Source organism: Benincasa hispida, unplaced genomic scaffold, assembly GCF_009727055.1.
Source record: "Benincasa hispida cultivar B227 unplaced genomic scaffold, ASM972705v1 Contig637, whole genome shotgun sequence".
NCBI lineage: Eukaryota > Viridiplantae > Streptophyta > Magnoliopsida > Cucurbitales > Cucurbitaceae > Benincasa > Benincasa hispida.
Window position 1 is genome coordinate 103666 of NW_024064988.1, and position 18604 is coordinate 122269.

An 18604-nucleotide genomic window follows, 5' to 3' on the forward strand; every position below is an offset into this window, starting at 1 on the left:
TCATTCCAGACGTAGACCCTTTAAAAAACTTCTTTGGTTTAGAAATAACATTTATTTCTTTCTCCTTCAGTTTCATCATAGACTGATATGTTTTTAACTCGTTCAACAACGTGGTCAGATCATAAGTAATTTTTTTCATAACAACATTGGTTCTGAATGGCAGATAACTCTCCAGAAGAGATTCCAATATCATACTTACCTGACTTGTTTCATCTATCATCGCCCCATGAGCCTTAGCAACATTAACATGGACCATCATATTGAGAACATGTTATCTAACGTTGGTTCCATCTTTCATGTGAGTAACGTAGACATACTTAATGGCTTCATGTCGAATAGAGGATGGCAGTTGCTCGAACATCTCCTGAACCAATGCCATTATCTCACGGGCGGTGGGCATAACATCATGTTTCTTATTAAGTACATTAGATATACTTGCTAAGATGTAGGCCCGAGCCTTCTCATTGGCCCTTACCTACCTATCATAGATGTCCCGAACATTTTGGTTCGTTGTTGTACTGGGAATTGGAGGACATTCCTCTGTCAACACAAACCTCAAATCACCCACAACTAACATTGTATTGATGTTAGATTTCTAGTTTGAATATCCTTCACCGTTAAATTTATCAGAAGCTAGTAATTGTATAAGTGAATTCAACATTGCTGAAACAATTTAAACAAATTCTATCAAATATTTATGCATCTAAATCCAATTTTAGCAAAATAATAAAGTACCCAATAAATCTTTATTTATTTGCAACGATACGTTAGTGATTTATAACAATTACTACCGAGGGGCAGTCAAGAATTCCTTCATTGAAGTAAGACAATTCTTGACCAAATACTATATTAGAATAACTTTTTACTCCTATAGTTCTTTTGGTTATCATTTTTGGTCAAGATCTTTACTAACAATTAATAATTCTTGTAAGTGTGACCTGCCATTTTTAGATCTTATAAAAGGTATGAATATGCCCTCGAAATAGAAGACAATACCCAAGATGGAAGTATAAGACCCTATTCACTTTACTAAAGCCTAGGTTGTTCCAAATCCTATGTTACAACCCTCCGAGGGGATCGTCATGGTTAACGACTATCTAGTGCCACCTAAAAACAATAGCAGGCGCAACATAGGAATCTCATGGTTCAAACTAATGGAGGAGATTGTAGGACAATGTTGACACATTTTCTTCACCCACTTACTATGAACTAATTCCCTCATTCACCTTGTTATTGACCCATGCAAACACTTTTCGAATGGAGAAGTCGCGGTAAAAGCGACACAAAGTCGAGCATGGATCTCATGGTGTGAACTCTTGAGGACGTGAGAGCTAATAACTATATATCGAATATATTTTTATTCTCCCACTGAAGTGTTCTATATGTTTGAGTATGTATTTACTTATGTGAAAAAGGGCTAAATTTAAACAACCCAAGTCTATTGTAAATGTTAAAACGTGTTTTTTTTTTACTTATAGCATGCGAACAGATATGATTGTGGATGAATGAACAACAAGCTCATGTTGCCATAATCTTGATGACGTAAAGATGGAAATGGAATGTGGATGTTGTGTTATGCATTACTACTTCTAAATATATGTGTTGTTAACTATTTGCTTGTAGTATGCTATGGAGTAATGCGTTGTCACAAGTTTCCTTGCGTTGAAACCAAGTATAATTCCAACGCAAGTTTCTCAGAGTAATCCGAGGTCGAACACAGGGATTGTTTTCATTAATGTGTTACTTTCGTGATATATGCGACCGGTTTTACAATTAATAAAAGATTTGGTTTGTACATGAATTTAAATTGCGATAAACATAAATTGCGTTGATAAAATAAAAGTGTGATAAAAGTAAAGTCCTAAACTATTATGATACAAGATACAAGATTCATGATACATGATACTGAGTTTGAGATTGACTGTGAAGTTTATACAAAGGATTGTGATATGCGATCGCAAGTCTTTATGTATGAATCAGAAATAGAAAGAATAATTAGTAAAAACATCGCAAGTTTGTTAACTACGTTAAAGATGTAATTAAGGTTCCGCTTTCCCTTGGCGTACACCTCTCGTTGATCGGCCGCATTCCCATATCTCTATGGTGAAACAGGGATGAATGTGATGAATGCAAGGTTGCTTCCTCTCTGGAAGTACTTCTCGCTTTAGTTAACTCATTCTTCCAACCCTCTCTCGATAGGCGAAATGGCATCTTCACTTCTGCTCTCACAGGTGAAGATGCTGTCTAGCATGCTTTAGCTAAACATAATTATTTCCTTAATACAGATTAATTTACATGCTTAATTCTTATTAATTACCCAGGGAATTAAGAAAACATCATGGAGAAAGTGAATCATGGATGAACGAAAATAGACAGAGAGATGAAGATGGAAATGTTCATAACAATTAATACTAAGATTAAGCGTCTGATACATGGTGTGAATGATAGAGTAAAAAAGATGAGTACAAGTGATGAAGACGAGATAGAAACAAATACAGAAGAGTGTCAACGTCTTGACCAGATCTGGGCGGAGGTTTTTCTTGCCAACGTGTGGAATGGATGAAGAGAAGAGTTTCCCTCTCAGGCTTGCTCGTCTGGTAGAAGTGACCTTCGTATAAAGCTTCAACGGCGGGGATTGAAAGGATTCTTTGCCCGGAGACTCACCTCTCGACCTTGCCTCTTGATTCTTCCCAGATCTACTCTGATTAATCGCTCAACCAGTCTCTCTCAGATCAGTATATACACGTCGGGTATATACAATGCATCAATTCTCCTGTATCGTGTATATCTTTCAATGCATCAATTCTCCTATATCTTTCAATGGAATTGCGGGCTGATAATGGTCCCCACTTTATTGTTAAGACAGTTCCTGAAATGATGGAGTGAATATTTCTTCTGTTACGCAATCAATCCCGTTAGAAATGCACAACTAACAGCTGTACACGCGTCTGAATCTTCTGCAATTGCGTTGCTCTTTACATTTTTTATCGTTTGCCCGCATGCGGTGTTGTTTTTTATTATCGCATGCGGTTGAAATTGTGTTGATCGTAAAGCTCTTGATTGATTATCGCATGCGCCGACATTTCATTGATCGTCTCTTCATTATTGATTGGCGGGCGCAATGCAACATAGATGCGTTGTTCAGTTTATCTTTGAGCCATGAACGCATGCGGTGACTTGATTTCCTGCAAAACAAATTTGAAACATTCTTTTCTACCATCGCAATGGCGTTAGTAGGTGTATTGACGACAATTTAGAATTCTCACATTTCTTAACCAATTTCCATACTATCGACGCAACTTTTCTTCCTTTTGGCCGCAATATCTAAATAAAACAGTATAAATAACTTGTATTTCTACAAGTTATCATCTATATCATTTTATCCAATTATAACAATTATATTTGGATATAACCCTACGATGTCTAAGTGTTTAAACCATTTTTAAACCTCACACTGCTCACGCAAGCTCATAAAATCAGTTAACAACACTCAATCTTTCAGTCATAATCCCCAGGTAGGAGATGTTTCGTAAACCATCAACTTAAGTACCTCTAGCCTTAGACAGGTTCATGAACCGATTTGAGTTTGTAACCAAATTTTATAAGGTAGCAATCTATTTTAACGATTAAAACTATTTGTTAACCTAAGTGAGCATGCACCTGTTCTTCATTATGGATTTTAAACGTCTAACCCAATTTTATAATAACTTATAAAATTTTAGACATGCTAAACATCCACAACATACAACAAAGGCATTCAATATCTAATATAACAATTATATTAAATAAAAGAAACCCTAACATGCATACTATATATTATAACATTTTATAACATACTTTCAATGCATGTATCATGCTTCCTATGGTGGGGTTTTGAATCTATATGACATACTGTATGCATATACATGATTTATTTAATTATTACATACATCACATGCATAAACAATAAAACACAAACTGATATGGTTTTAGTTTTGGCATAAACAAGCAAACAAATGCCTAATTATTACAAAACAGCTTAAAAATAACTTCTGAACCGCTCCAAATTGAACCCAAATAACTTGAACCGGACTGAGAAAGTCTGAACCGGACCAGTAAAATCTGATCCAAACCAGCCAAAAACCTTTTGAGGTTGAACCGGACAAGACCTCAAGAAAACCAGTCGAACTGGCTGCTCTCGATCCATGCTCAAAATCTTGCTAAGGCTCATTGTGTAGCACTAATGTCTATCATCTAGCACGATCGTCTTGTGTCGAGCAGAGCTACACAATCGTGTAGTGTCTTTCAACTATCGTGTATCGCCACTGTCTAGTGTCGGGTAGAGCTACACGATCGCCATCGTCTTGCAACTATCGTGTATCGCCATCATCTAGTGTTGGGTAGAGATACACGATCGCTTAGCGCCATCGTATAGCGCCTCTTCTTGATCGTTTAACGCGTGCATAAAGCTACACAATCGTCTAGTGCTATCACATAACACCTCTTCACATCGTTTAGCTGTCGTGCAAAGCTACATGATCGTGGAGTGCTATCGTATAGCACTTCTTCAGATCGTTTAGCTCTCGTAGTTACACGATCGTCTAGCGCACAAAACTTCAACGACCAGCGCCCATATCTACACAATCGTCTAGCTTTTCTTCACATCGTTTAGTGTCTGTAGATAGACGATCGCTAGCATTTAAACTTCAATGACGATATTTGAGTAGAGGCTGAAAAATTGGAATCTGCAACTCGGCCTTCTTCACTTGTTTCTTCAATTACATCTTAATTTCAACTCTAATGACTCCAAATAAATTACAGACTCTTAAGAACACATATAAGCTCATGAATCAAGAGACAATTACGAATTTAATCAAGAAATCAAAGAGAAATAAAATGCCAAAGCTTAGAAAACCATATCAGTACATTAGTTTCATATAACTCATGGAAAACACCCACCACACCAAAATTAAACTGAATTGAATGCTTATATGATGCTTTGATACCAATTGTAAGAGTATATCAGCATGCAACGGAAGCAACAAGGATCAATAAGCACTCTAATTCATTAATTTTGGTAGTAAGTAAAGCATGCTCATCTAACATAAGAGGGATTGAAGTCATACCTTTGTAGAACTTTTCAAGATCTTGATTATCAGCTGTTATCTTCTCCGAAACTTGCTGTGAACCACCTCAAGATCTTCCCCACTATACTCTTGAGTTTTAGAGTGAGTTGTGGGACTCAAGAACAGCTTGAACAAAAAGAAACTTGGAGAGAAGCTCACTGCTACAACCCACTTGAAGAACTCTTTCTTCAACTCGAATTTTTCTGGAATTTTTTTTTCTAATGCATGCCTCAATTCCACTACAATCTTCTTTATTTATTGCAGGTTATCATGCGATGAAGATGGCTACATGAGATACAACTCATGCTTGGAGTTGTTGAAGCAAATGTAAAATGGGTTTTGTGTGAGCTAGTTGAAGATGATAGTGGAAAAACTCATTTTCCATTTTGTGTAAATTTTCTAATTTTTCAATTTTTCATCAAATGATTTCAAAATCAAAAATTAAATTAATTTTACTCAAATCCACTTTCATATATTTAAATCATATTTAAATATAAATTCTCCTCTTCTGTTTAATTCTAATTTGAATGTTTCAAATTAACTTATCATGCTACTCTAAAACTAATCCATTTACAAGCTAGTAGGGAGACCTCGTGAACCTACAGATCATGGGCTCCAAAGATTCGAGATTAATTGGCTAAATTCATTATACTGAATTAACCCCCCATTCGTTAACTAATGGGTCACTCTACTAAAGTCCATAGTTGAACTTCCCTCATTGTAGATATGTTATGTCCACTTGATATAACCATGATTAGTAAGTCAATCCTTCACAGTTTGTTCGTAATCACAGTTGGGTCAAGATCATCGTTTTACCCCTGTGAATACATCTCGTTCCTTAAGTTTCTACTGACCCTCTAATGAATAATTTTTTATTCATAATACTTATGAATCAAGTCCTTTCTCTATCATGAGAAGGTGGGGCCCTGATTGTTAAAGACCTGGAATCAGTACTTAAGAGAATAACACCTCTACTAACCTTAAATCAGGTTGGAGTGAACTCCATCTTGTAGGGCTATGTCCCCAGCTATTCATCCAGTCTTATCCTCAAAATGGAAAGTTTATTGAGCAGTGCTATTGGATTACTCTCACTCATGCAGATCAAAGGATAATCCCGAATAAACAGGAGTTCATAGCTAGCTCAGGATTAAGATGGAGTTAACCTAGGTTACTTAATAATGAAATAGTCAGTTTTAATTGTAAACGGTCGTTATAAAGAGACTATTTTCGTGGTATAGTCTAAATGAAAACTCATTGCATAGGATGCCTCCACTCACATGTCTCTCTACATGAATGATTTGTAGATTATATCATTCATATTACCTACAAAATAGGCCACATCCAATAGTGTTCCAATTTCATCCACATATTTATTTGACCATTTAGGCTATATACTATTAACTTGATCTTGTTTATGTCACCACATAAAGTTAAAGTATTCACACTATAACCATGGATATGTTTATTGGATTTTCATAATGGAATGCAAAATAAACAACTTTATTGAATAAATTACTGAATAATATTTTATTGATAAATAGAATGTTTAACACAAACTGCGAGTTCTAGGACATTCCCAACAGAAGACATCTGCTAACCCACAGCCTGTCATCCAGCGGGGAAGGCGATCAGCATCTGGAGACAAAGGAAAGTGTTTCCATTGTAACCAGGATGGGCACAGAAGAGAAATTGTCCTCGGTGGATCAAGGAGAAGAACAAGGCTAAGGCAAAACAAGGTAAATATGATTTACTGGTGCTGAAAACTTGTTTAATCGAGAATGATTGTTGATTGGTTATATCTGATGAACACAAAAATATATCTATGGAGAGAAGAATGCAGCTGTCGCATGATGGAACACGAGACATATGCAGCAGAATAAGGATCTAATTACACTCCAATTGCTTCTAATTAAAAGGAAAATAGCATGCAACCCTAAATTAATTAATTAGGGTTTTTTGGAAAAATTAACTTTGAAGCTCCCGAAACGCATTCATCTCCACCCGAACACGAACTGAACAACATTAGAGCTGACCTACTGTTCTCTGGACTCAGAATCGGATTGTGGGACCCGATGAATGAAGAAATCGAGAGAGAGAAAGAGATGGAAAAAGAAATAGATTTTTCTTTTTTGTTTTGGGTTTTCTTTTTTTCAGCCCAATTTTGAAAACTAAATTTGGCAAAATTGCAAAATTTTTTCATCCAATTTGAAAGCTCAAATGTATAGAAAAAAACCATACAACAATTGCATGAAACAAATTCATAAAAACCCAACACCTCAAAATCCACTATCTAAGTGGGCTTGATGTGTCCACTATAAGCCAACACCTAGCCCACTATCTTGTTAGTGGAATTATCCAACAAAAGTTTGGATTTTCCCACTAACTTTAGTCAAAGGGCAAAATAGTCATTTTGTCAAAGTCAAACTTTGACCAAAAAGTTAACATTTTGACTTTTTATGATTTGTTTCGTGTTGATTAATTTTGACCTCCCGGGCATGAATCCGCATTCATTTTCTCGAAATTCAAATCATATTTGAATCTAAGGTCGGTCAAAGTTTGACTTTTCAAAGTCAAAAGTCAACTCTTTGACTTTTTACATCTTTGACCATTTCTATTATTTTCGAGCTTTCGAATATGAACGTATTCATATTCTTGATATTTAAATCACATTTAAATATTAAAGTTATATCTCTAAACTGAAAAATCGACCACTATATCACATATATTTGTCGGTTTCTCTCTCTTCACCTAATTCAAACAATTCGAATTATTCTATCATACTGTTCTAAGTTTATTCCATATGAGCTAGTAAGGGAACCTAATGGACTTATAGATCATGGGCTCCAACGATCCAAGATTAGCTGGCTAACCTCTTTAGATGGAGCTAATCAACATTCGTTAAATAACGAGTCATTCCACTATAGTCTCGTAGTTGCACTCCCCACACATAGATATATTTGTGTCCATTTGATATAACCATGATTAGTAAGCTAATCCTTCATAGGTTGTTCGTAATCTTGGCTGGGTCATAAAAATTGATTTACTTCCAAGACTATATCTTGTTTCTTAAGTTCCACTGATCCTCTAATGAACAATTGGTTTAAGGTCCAACCTATAAACCGAACCCCTCTCGAGCCAAGGAGAGGGTGGGGCCCCTTGTTCAAGACTGGATTCAGTACTAAAGGGAACAACCTATTTACTATCCCTATAATGAGTAGGAGTAAATTCCATCTTGCACCCTATGTTCCCAGCTATCCATCTGATCTTACCCCTGAAATGGGAGGCTTATTGGACCAGCGATAATGAGCTGCCCTCACCTATGCAGATCTAAGGATAACTTTGAGTGAACAAGAGTTCATAGTTAGTTCAGGATTAAGATAAGTTACCTAGGTCATCAATTAACGAAATAGTCAGTTTTATACATAAAACAGCGTTTAGAACGTAAAAAGTGACTATTTCATGGTTTAGTCTTATGTAAACTCTTTACATAGGATGCCCCCACTTTCATATCTCTATATGAATGATTTAGGATCACATCGTTTGTACTAACTACAAAATGGGCCGCATCCATAGTGTCCCCAGAATAAGGCACACAATCTTATTCATATACTATAGACCATTTTGGCTATATATTTGAACTTGATCCACATTTATGTCACTACATAAAGTTCAAACTACATTAAATAACCTTAGGACCTTAGTTTATTGGATTCAAGATTACAGATTCAATAACAATTTTATCGAAAAACAAAACAGAATATGTTTATCAATGTACAAACTACGAGTTTTAGGACATAAAATCCAACAATTGGAATGTCCGACAGTTAATGGATGGTGGATCTTGTGGCTAAAGAATTTAGTCAGCTATTCATGTACCGTTGGAGCTTCAAGTCACAGGTCCATAAGGTCCCCTTGGTAGGTCAATGGATTCAAGTTGAGGATCAGTTTTTGGGTCAATTTGAAGTGTTCAAATTGGCAAGAGGGAGTTTGATTATATATGATATGATTAAATTGGTCAATTATATATGATATAGTTGACATGATGTATGAGATACATTAATTGGAGGAAAAGGATATAAATATGATTTATATCTAGTAGTGAAGAAAAGGACTATAGTTTATATGCTGCATATGATGTGATATTAAACTATAGATTATAGATATAATATGATTATATTTATTTAATTAAACAATTATGAGATAATTGTTGGTGGTTTTTCTCCATAACCGAACGAGATAGTGGAAGGTTAGATTTAGTTTTCGTAACTGAAGGATAAAATGAAAATAGTTTTCATTTTGGAATGAGATCGGACAATTGCTTCATGAATTAGTACACTGCCCATCGTCTAGTAAACGAGAGCATACATGATAGCTCAAGTTGTCCTAAATGATCGGGTACACGCGCAGCTTACCTAAACGATCGCATAGTCTTTTCTAAACGATCGCGCACGTGGAGCGATTTACCTAAACGATCGTCTAAACAATCAACCCCGTTTTACTAACGATCGTGCACCTTTTGCTAAACGATCAAGCACCTGTCTACACGATAGACATTATATCTCTCCCACTTGCTTGGTCGTTGTAAACGATCGTCGTTTCCTCCTTCCCTCTATCGAATCCAACAGAGCCCCACACCTCCTGGATTCTCACTCCGAGAATATCGAGGTTATTGAGTGGTTGTGTCCTCCTTGTTGCCTTTTCGTGAGAAGTTCGTTCAGTGGTAGACAATGGCGAGATTTGGTGGACGATAGACTTGGCGATCACAGCGACTGCGTGAGTTACCGTTCCTAACGAGAGCGAGAGTTCGGAGGAAGAAAAGTTCTTCAAGAGGTACATCTCTCGTTCCTTTTTATTTAAGTTTTGAAAAGCATGCCGTAATTTATTCTTAGATGCTAACTTATTGTTTGTTTGTGAATGCGGTGTTTTTGTCATAATGAATTTGGAACGATCTTGCTTCCGCTCATAGGTACTCTTTAACAAGAGTTCCTTCACTTGTAACATTAATGGAGTCTCTATTGATGCCATAATACTTAGATTATTTTCTTTGTCTTTGCAGGATTGAGCTAAGGATTGGCTTGAATCAATTTCATTGGAGAGCATTGGAACATGGGATGAACTAGCTCAAGTCTTTCTGAACAAGTACTTTCCATCCACCATATCTTCCAAATTGAGATATGAGATTGTAGCTTTCTCTCAAAAAACTGACGAACAATTCTATGAATGTTGGGAGAGATACAAGGATTATTAAGGAGATGCCCACAACATGGATATCCCAACTGGTTGCAAATTCAGTTCTTCTATAATGGGTTGAATGGTAACACTAAATCCATTCTGGATACTACTACTGGGGGATTGATCTTTGGAAAAACTGCTACTGAGGCTTATGCTATCTTGGAGAACATGCCCATCACGAGTTATAATTGGCCAAGTGATAGAGATTCCACCACTAAAACCATCAAATTGTATGGAATTGATGAGGTAAGTGCTTTTCAGGCTCAATTGACCACAATTACTAACAATTTGTCTAAATTGGTTACAGGAGGACAATCATTAAATTCACCATCAATAGCTTCTCAAATAGCCATGGTAGCAGAATTCAACAAGTTTGAGGTGGACAGAAGAGTGAGATGGCCAATTATGTTGACAAAGGACATTATAGGGGCCACTAACAAGTTCCTACTCACTATCATCCTAGTTTAAGAAATCATGAAATTTTTTCCTATGCTAATAATAAAAATGCTTTGCATGCACCACCTGGATTTTCTAGTGCAGGGCCATCAAATGTGGAGAGAAAATCTTCTTTAGAGGAGGCAATGTCGGAATTTGTCAAAGAGTCTAGAGAAAGAACTACAAATTTGGAGACTGCAGTTCAAGATCATGGGAAGGCAATTCAGAACATGGAAGTCCATCTTAGTAAAATGGCTATTTCCCTTCAGATAATGCAAAAAGGTAAATTCCCCAGTTGTCTTGAGAATAATCCAAAGGAGGAATGTAAAGCCTTAACATTAAGGAGTAGGGAAAAGTTGGCCACTCGTTTGATAAATGATGATGATGATGAACCATTTGAAAAAAAAGTAGAAGAGCTTAATGATGAACCTAGTGAAATGAAAGAACCTAAGGAAGTTGCTAAGGAAGAGCAACCAAAGAAAAAGGCAAGTGAACCATACCCATCTTCAGTAAGTCTTCTTCACCTACACCTTTTATGCCTAATAATATTCCTTATCCTCAGATGTTCCAGAAAAAAAAAAAAAAAAAAAAAAAAAAAAAAAAAAAAACTAATGAGCAATTTTCTAAGTTTCTAAATATTTTCAAGAAATTACATATTAACATTCCCTTCATTGACGTTTTAGCACAAATACCTAATTATGCCAAATTCATGAAGGATATTTTGTTAAAGAAAAAGAAATTTGAACAGTATGAGATGATTAGTTTGACAAAGGAATGTAGTGCAATCTTACAAAAGAAGCTTCCTCCAAAATTAAAAGATCCAGGGAGTTTTACTTTATTGAATTGGAATTCCCCACAGCAGAAGTAATTAGACACATTAATCTCTAAATTTCGTTTTACAAAACACAGAAAATTCAGAGTGACAAAAATCATGGAAAAACATAAACCTGAGCATGCTTAGAGGAAGACATTAAGAAATCACTTACTTGTTGAAGACCAATTTTTTGTGTTCCTCTCCAATTCACACCATCTTCTCCCAATCCCACCAACACCGCAACCAGACACCACCACTGGGTCTTCCCCATTATTCTCAAGGATGGGAACTGTGTAGAGTTTTGGGCTTGCACATAAGTTTGGTAAGAGGGAAGGAGAAAAGAATTGAGAAAAAAATATATTCTCTGTAAACAACACTGAGAGAAGAAAGAACAAATAGTCACCCTCTCCTTAAGTACAACTAATCCCTCTAATGAACAAATATTCATAGTCTAACTATGACCAAACCCCTCTCAGACTAGGAGAGTGTGAGGCGCCTCATTGTTCAAGCCCCAGAATTAACCCGTAAGGGAGCAATTTCTCTTTTTACCCTAACTATAGGGAATGCGTAAATTCCTTCATGTGTAGCGGTGTTCCCAACTCCTCAATCAAATGAAACCCTAAAATGGTAGGCTTTTGAGTCGAAGAATCTAGCCACTCTCACCCATACAAATCAAAGGATTGCCTTTATAGGTAGGAGTTCACAACTCACTCAGGATTAAGGTCAAGTCACCTATGGTGATCCTGATGAAATGTAAGTCTCTTCTAGCAACGGCGTTATAAAGAGAGATTTAACATTCCGTGGTCCGATCTTTATACAAACTCTTTTGTATAAGATACCCCCGCTCACATGTCTCCACAAGAATGATTAGGATCAAATCATTTGTAGTACTTTACAATAATTGTAATAACTACAAAACGGGTCGTACCAGTAGTGTCATTAGGATAAGGCACCTAACCTTATCCATATATCACTTAAACAGGATCCACCTGTATGTCTCCACATATATGTTTAAGTTACATCAGATAACCTTGGATCTTAGGTTAATGGATTATTGCACAAGTAATATAAAATTAATCAACCATTGATTCAGCTAACATAAAACTACAAGGCTTTAAGGCATACACCCCAACATTACTATGCCTTGCACTATTAGCTCTCTATCTGTTAAGACAAGCTTATATGACTTAGGTGCTTCTATTAATCTTATGTCTTTGTCTGTTTACAGGAAACTTGGATTGAAGAAGGTGAAGCCTATCACAATTTCCTTACAAATGGCCGATAGATCTTTAGCATATCCTCAAGGTATTGCTGAAGATGTTCTTGTTAAGATGGGCGAACTTATTTTTCCTGCAGACTTTGTGGTTTTGGACATGGAGGAGGATTATGAGATTTCCATCATTTTGGGGAGACCTTTCTTAGCCAGGGGGAGAGCAAAAATTGATGTTGAGGAAGGTAAGTTGACTTTTAAAGTCAATAAGGACAAGATAACGTTTGACATTTATCCATCTCTTAAGACCTCTAAAGAGGTAAATACATGTCATAGGATAGATAGCAAATATGAGAATCCTGTTAAGCATGATTTTGTATTGCCTTTTATACCATCTCATATGAGTAGGAATGGTAGAGTTGTTGACTTCTGAGGTGATGATAATGTGATTGTTGACCCTCTAGTTGGTTTTTATGGCTAGTTTTCTTTTATACATGGATATGATACTTTGATCTCAAAATGTGGAAGCATGAATGAGAGATTTAGACCATCATGGGACCCAGCGTGATGAATGGATTCGATCTAGCTAAAAGACGTTAAACCAAGCACTTGTTGGGAGGCAACCCAATATTTTACTGCTTTTATTTATTTTTCTGTTTTTACTTTTGTTGTTTTATTTTAAAAATCAAAGAGTCATTCATTTGTTCTCATATTTTATTTTTCAAGGTCTATTTGCAACACAAAGTACTCTTTCTACTGGCCAGTTTGGCGGACTCCCGCACGCTTCCAGGCTTGTTATTCAATGCTTTATTCTTTTCATTCATTGAGGGTAACAAATTTATAAGTTTGGGGTGGGAGGTGTCTTTCATACTGTTGTGTTTGTTTATTTATCTTGCTATGTATGTTTATTTGGGCTTATCTTGCCATGCGTGTTATGTTGAAAACTTGAAGAAAAATTTAAAAATTTTGATTGAGTTTTGAAAGATTTTTTATGAGTTCTTTGTTGTGTGTTGTTAATGTTGATTGTCCATGATGAAACTTGAATATGCATGTTGAATGACTTATAGTGGAAATAGGAGAGTAATATCTTGAAGAATAATCTTTCTATTACTTTCTTTAAATGTGTGAATACTTGATGATTAGTGCATGAGCTAGAGTAGAGGAAAAACTGAAGGAACTCTTATAGAAGAATACCTATGACTTGAAACGAATCTTTCCAATTCATTGTGACAAAATTTATACGTATACATTCAAACATACAGATATGCATTGTAAACAGTAATTATTGGCATGCTTTAAAAGATAAATTACAAGAGACTGAGAGACTTACTAGTTGAAGACTTTCTTCAGAAATCTCGGTCTCACCGTGAACAAAACTCTTCACGCTCTTTCTCGTCCAACAAGCAATCGCCTAGCACCACCACGGTCGACTACACGAATAGCAACGTACGAACAAAAGGCAATGGGGACTACACCACCACTCGAAGGCCTCAGTATTCTCGGAGTGAGAATCCAAAGGGTGGGCTTTGATGGAATTGGTAGAGGGGGGGAGGAAAAGCTATCATGTACTACAAACAAGCAAGTGGGAGAAAGGGAAGACTATCATATAGTCGGGTGCTTGATCATTTAGGTCGGGTACACGATCGTGTAGTAATTGCTAAGCGATCGTCTAGGTAAAAGGTAAGCGATCGTTTAGATACGCTCAGGCACTAAGCAATTGTTTAAGAAATCGCGAGCGATCGTTTAGTAAACGCGAGTGTGCGATCATTTAGTAGGCGGCTCTATCGTATAGGCTCTCAACACTAAGCGAGGAAGACTTTCACACTGTGAGCGATTTAACTTGTCTATTGTTAAATGAAAACTATTTTCATTTTATTCTTCAGTTACTAGGACTGAATTGAACTTCCCACTATCACACAAAATTGGAGAAAACTTCGGCCAATTATCTCATAACCACCTAATTAATAAATTAATAAATATAATCATATTATATTCATAACCTATAGTTTGATATCATATATCAACTATAGTGTTTTCTCCTCTACTTGATATAAATCATATTTATATCCAATTTCCTCCAAAATAATGTATTTCGTACATTAGTCAATCATATTTACAATATAATTAACCAGGTTCAATTATATCACTATATAATCGAGAACTCTCTTCTTTGTCATGTTGGAAACATTTCAGCGACCCAAAAACTGATATTCTCACTTTTATACAGCAAGCTACACTGGGAGGACCTTATGGACCTATGCCGAAGCCTAAACAATACGGTGAATAGCTGGACTAAACTCCTTGATGTTAGGCACGAGATTCCACATTTTCTTACCACAGATAATATTCTGTGTTCCATCGGATATAACCATATTCATGACACGATAACCCTTCACAGTATGCTCGTAGTACAACTGGGCCAGATTTACCATTTTGCCCTGTAGTTACATTCTCACTTCTTAAGTTACATTGAACCCTCTAATGAACAATACAACATAGTCCAACTAATGTTGGAACACCCTTCGGGCCATTGGAGGTATGTGCGCCACATCATCCAAGTCCTAGAATCCAGCCCTTAAGGGAGCTATCTTATCTACTTGCCCCTGCTTAGAGAATGAGTTTGAATCCATCATTTTGTGTAACTGAGTTCCCAGCTCCAATATCAAGGCAAGATTCCGAGAGTGGTAGGTTGAGTCGACGGCTTGGCACTCGCACCCATGTAAATCAAAGGACCCCTCAATTGAGTAGAAGTTTCCCAACTCACTTAGGATTGAGGCCATGTTACCTATGGTCATCCTAGTGAAGTGAAGTCTCTGTCATGAATGACGTTATATAACGAGACGTTAACACTTCGTGGTTAGGTCTTATACAAATTCTTTGTATATTAAACCTCTACTTGTATGTCCTCTACACGAATGATCAGGATCAAACTATCTGTGACAAGTCACAACACTTGTAATTATTCCAGAAAGCGGACTGCATCCATAGCGTTACCAGGATAAGGCTTTCCTCCTATATCCATATATTACAAACCATTTTGGTTATCACTTAAGACATGATCCACTTGTATGTCACCACATACATGCTTAAGTTACATGAAGGTAATCAGGGATTTTAGTTTATTGGTTTGTGGTAAAGCAAATAAAGCATTTAAATGAGTAAAATCAAGAAGTGAAGTAAATATCATATATTATACATCACAAGTGTTCGTACAAACTGTTTACAAACTACAAGACACGAGACTTTAGGGCATCAACCCCAACAAAAACTAGAGAAGCTTTCTTGAACCTAATTTTAATTTTTGAGTTTTAAATTGAATGTGACTTGTACACACACATATGGGAGATGATTAGATTTGGCCATGAACAATCATAACGATGGACTTGCTTGAATGTTTCTACTTGAGTTCTCGATCGATTATTTTCTGAGGTATGAATCACTAGCGCACTTATTTAAAACTTTTTTATTTTCTTGAATCTTCTTTGCTCGGGACTAGTAAAATCTTAAGTTTGGAATGGTGAAACACATACAAAATGTTCGTTATTTGCCTTAGATTTAGGATTGTTTTTAATATGTTTTTATCAGATTTGACATGTTTGCTAGTGATTTCTAGGATTTATGATCGAGAAGTTAATTATACTCAAAATAAGCTAAAAATGACCAAATTAGGCTTAAAGGAGTCAAAATTGAACAATGGATCAAAGGGAGTGAAGAAAATAGAGGAAAAATACAATGTTCCAAAGAACAAAGGAGCCTTGCAACACTACAGTAGGAAGCGAGATTTGATGCAAAAAGGTAGTAACTACACTTTGGGATGCAGCATTGCAACGGTTTAACAGAATCAGACCAGCGTTACGACACTGTTGTCGAAGTGTTGCGACGCTGGCTTTCCTTATTTGACAAATTTGATAATTTAAGCAAGGATTTTATGTCAAAATTCAACCCTATGATTAATTAGACGACTATGAACACAAAGAAGGAGAATTCTGACCTAGAGAGAAGACATTCAAACCTAATTTTGAGACCAAAAAAGGAGAGTTCTTGCCGAAGAGAAAATATTGAAGAACGATTATGAGCCTATTGAACTTCCTAACGTGTGACTGGAGAGAAGATTGGTGATTTCCACTATTGAACTTCCCGGATAGGGTTTTCTCTTATTCTTTCTTTTTCTCTACTCGAATACCCTCAATTTTGTATGAGAATATGTTCTTGAGAACCATGAGTGTTTTGACTCTTTGTTTTAGGGTGTTGTTGGATTTACATATGGATTTGAGTTAATATTTAGGGATTTCAAAGAATTGCATAACTAAGTACCTTTTAATGTTATTGTTTTAATTGATTTTGATTAGCCATCAATAAATGTTAGATTGAATGTTCAATTCAGTAGATTATATGTTTAATCAAACTTGTAACATTAAATTGCTATTAACCTATCACATACATAATTAGGGGAGTAGTAGAAGTTGATGATGACAATGTTTAATGTCATGGGTTTTAACTTGATATCACGATGTTAGTTATCAATTAGAATTGCATGAGAAATAATTGTTTTTTGAAAGACAATGATTCGGAACTTAGTTTCTAGACTTATATAAATTATATGCTTAATTCCATGATTGGCCTAATTATTGTTCAATGAAATATGTAATGAAAACCGACACCCTAAAATACTTTTAATTATGAAATTTCATTTGTTTGTCCTACTTTGCTGAAAATTAGAACAAATCACTCAATTCGGCTTTTCGATTTCCTAGCTAAAATCGATCCGGTTTTATAATTAATTGAAAACTATTTGTTTAATCTCTGAGGACGATACTCGACCTCTAGCCATTTTAATATATTATAACTTGACCGCTTTCACTTGTATGTAACCATTGCACATCAGTTTCATCTTTCATACTTCAACCAGAACCTTCAATACCCTTCAATGCCCATTGTTTCATCTTTCATCTATAGACTTCAAAAAACCTTTCAATATCGATCGATTCATCTTCCATCTTTAGACTTTGCAAAACCCTTCAATACCAAAGTTGTTTCATCTTCAGCCTTCACAAACACGTTCACTCCTTCGAATTGAAGTTTGTCGATACACTTACAACCCTTCAATAACATCGTTTCAACTTTACGGTGTCAATACCCATTCAACCCTCCAATTGCCGATACTGATATGCAATTACCCAGATGTCATCGCAAACCTTCGAGTTCGAAAAACCATGTGTAGATTCCCATCTAAATCTTCCCGTTGCCAGCAGAATCATATACCTTATACTAAAAAATACCTATACATTATCTTTCCTTTAAAAAACAAATACCTTGCACTCAGAAATAACAAATACAATGTATAAAAAAGAATCACACAAATACCTTGAATTAACAGCGAAAATCTTGGTTGAGTCATGGAAATACACCATACTTAAAAAAAGAGGGGTTGGGCTAAATAAAACAAAGCCTAGAGAGAAAATAAAACTTATATATTAGAAGAGATTTGAGAGAAAAAAGAAAGGAAGCGAGATGATTTGAGAGAAAAAAGAAAGAAAGAGAGATGTGAGAGTCCCTCGCATAGGCATTGCTGGAAGGCGGCGACGGTGGATTGCAGGAGGCAGCACAGTACAATGGGTGGTGGCGGAGATTGACGGTGGCTCGAGGCAGATGGGTCTGGTCGCTCGTAGCTTCTCTTTCTTGCGTGGGTTTGGAGTGGGTAAAGAGAGAAGTTGAGGGGAGGGGGCGGTTGCCGTGCAAAATGCAAAGAAGATGAAATTTGAAGGTTTTTTTTTTCTTTTTTATTCTTCAAACTAATAAATATATATA

General features: G+C 36.0%; 1 protein-coding gene and 1 non-coding gene across 2 annotated transcripts; one reads left to right on the plus strand and one right to left on the minus strand.

Moving 5' to 3' along the window:
• Positions 1 to 10269: 10269 nt before the first annotated feature.
• LOC120069865 lies at positions 10270 to 10376 on the minus strand. The gene has a single exon (XR_005479712.1). It is a non-coding gene; the product is annotated as a small nucleolar RNA R71 (small nucleolar RNA).
• Positions 10377 to 10918: 542 nt separating this feature from the next.
• On the plus strand, positions 10919 to 16632 carry LOC120069859. Its single transcript, XM_039021675.1, has 4 exons — positions 10919 to 11281; positions 11488 to 11636; positions 12815 to 13041; positions 16382 to 16632. Exons 1-4 carry the CDS (start codon positions 10919 to 10921, stop codon positions 16630 to 16632), a joined length of 990 nt encoding a protein of 329 aa, XP_038877603.1.
• The last annotated feature ends 1972 nt before the right edge of the window (positions 16633 to 18604 follow it).